Genomic DNA, 1,995 nt, shown 5'->3' on the forward strand with positions numbered 1-1,995 from the left:
ATATGTGTTTGGGGTTGACCTCTTAGAAATGGCTAGCCTTTTCTTGGGGGCTGGTCCCAGGATAAAAGAGTATTTTGCAAACCCATTTCTTCAGAATTACTATAGGGATTATTGGATCTTTATTGATATAATTATTACTTAACTTATGAGTAAATAAAATATTTTAATTAGTTGGAGAATCAATTAGTTTAATAGAGATTATTTTCAAGAATACAAACAACTGATGGGCAACTACACAATTAAAGTAATTCTTAACATTATAAGAATATTATCTAACTAAACAATTTGTCATAGCTTATGTTCATCTCTACTTTCAAAGAAGAAAAAGTATGTTACTCAATTAGATTGGATTTTATGATACCACATATCAAATGCCTATATTTCAAAATATAATAATAACCATATTTTATCTGCATAAACCTTTCTTAACCTTTAATGGATATGCAAAACTGATTCCACCATAGCTGCTAAATGTGAAATTCATGGTTTTTCCTGTCTACTTATTCTGTATCTGGATTGTGTCTCCATCCCACTAGGCCCTGTTCTTTCTCCCCTGAAATACTTGGATTATGCGTCTACGTATCTGCTTGGTCTTCACACTGTAGACAATGGGGTTTAGCACAGGGGGAAGGAGAAGGTAGATATTGGCCATGAACATGTGCATGATTGGTGATAAATGTTTCCCAAATCTGTGGATCATGGTGGTGCCAATGAGAGGAATATAAAAGAGAAGCACAGCACAGATGTGAGAGAGGCAGGTGTTGAGGGCTTTGAGCCTCTCCGCTCTGGAGGCAATGCCCAGGACTGTCTTCAGGATCAGTATGTAGGAGAAGAGAATGATGAGGGCATCAAGCCCTAATGTGAGGATGACGACGATGAGGCCATAGAGGCTGTTGACACGGGTGCTGGTACAGGCTAACCTCATTGCATCTTGGTGAAGACAGTATGAGTGAGATAAGACATTGGAACGACAGAAGGGCAGCCTCTTTATAAGAAATGGCACCGGGAAGACCACACAGAGTGCCCGGGCAAAGACAACTAGTATAATCTTTCCAATAAGGCCATGAGTGAGGATAGAAACATAACGCAGAGGGTCTCGGATGGCCACAAATCTGTCAAAGGCCATGGACACTAGGACTCCAGATTCTACTACTCCAAATCCGTGGATGAAGAACATCTGTGTCACACATGCGTTAAAGGGGATCTCAGGGACATTGAACCAGAAGATGCTGAGCATAGAGGGCAGAGTGGAGATGGAGAGACTAACATCAGTTAGCGCCAAGATACAGAGGAAGTAGTACATAGGCTCATGAAGGCTCTGTTCCACCTTGACAACTGCTAAGATGGTGCCATTTCCCAGGACGGTGAGTGTGTAGAGAAATCCCAGGGGAAAAGCCATCCATGGGTTTTTGTCTGGCATCCCTGGGATGCCTGTCAGAATGAAACTATGGTAGTTTTTATGTGAAGTGTTTGAATTCATCTTGGTGATCTCACCACTGGATGAAGTTGGTCTCTCTCACTTAGCTCACAGCTCCTATAATGAAAAGATAGTTTCATATGAGATAGTAAACAACTTTATAAATACATCCCAAGAAAAGAAAAAAGAATTGGGTTAGCAAATAGTGCCTAGGTAACTTTTGTTCTACTTCAGCTTCCTAGAAAAATGTAATGACTTCCCTGATGTCCCATCTCTTTGTGTGTGTGTGTGTGTGTGTGTGTGTGTGTGTGTGTGTGTATCTTACTATGCCCTTAACCCACTCTGTTTATAATGAACTATATATCATGATAGACATAATTGTGGATACACTTGTTCATTACATACATGCCATTAATATTTAATGTTCACAAGTATCAAAAATATACAATTTTTATAAACCTAGTTTTAAGGAAGAAAAGAACAAAGAATAGGATACATAAAAATTTATTCAAATTTTATTTTCAGATTCTCTTAACACACCAGAAATCTGTGAACCAATAGTGTAAACTCTATTCATT

At 38.7% G+C, this 1,995-nt stretch overlaps 1 protein-coding gene across 1 annotated transcript; it reads right to left on the reverse strand.

Moving 5' to 3' along the window:
- Nucleotides 1-470: 470 nt before the first annotated feature.
- Nucleotides 471-1,528, reverse strand: LOC101828719 (olfactory receptor 51H1-like). Its single transcript, XM_005074072.3, has one exon. It carries the CDS (start codon nt 1,478-1,480, stop codon nt 533-535), a length of 948 nt encoding a protein of 315 aa, XP_005074129.1. The 5' UTR covers nt 1,481-1,528; the 3' UTR covers nt 471-532.
- Between the last annotated feature and the right edge of the window lie 467 nt (nt 1,529-1,995).

The sequence above is a fragment of the Mesocricetus auratus genome, unplaced genomic scaffold (genome assembly GCF_017639785.1).
Source record: "Mesocricetus auratus isolate SY011 unplaced genomic scaffold, BCM_Maur_2.0 Super-Scaffold_4256, whole genome shotgun sequence".
In the NCBI taxonomy this organism is placed as follows: Eukaryota; Metazoa; Chordata; class Mammalia; order Rodentia; family Cricetidae; genus Mesocricetus; species Mesocricetus auratus.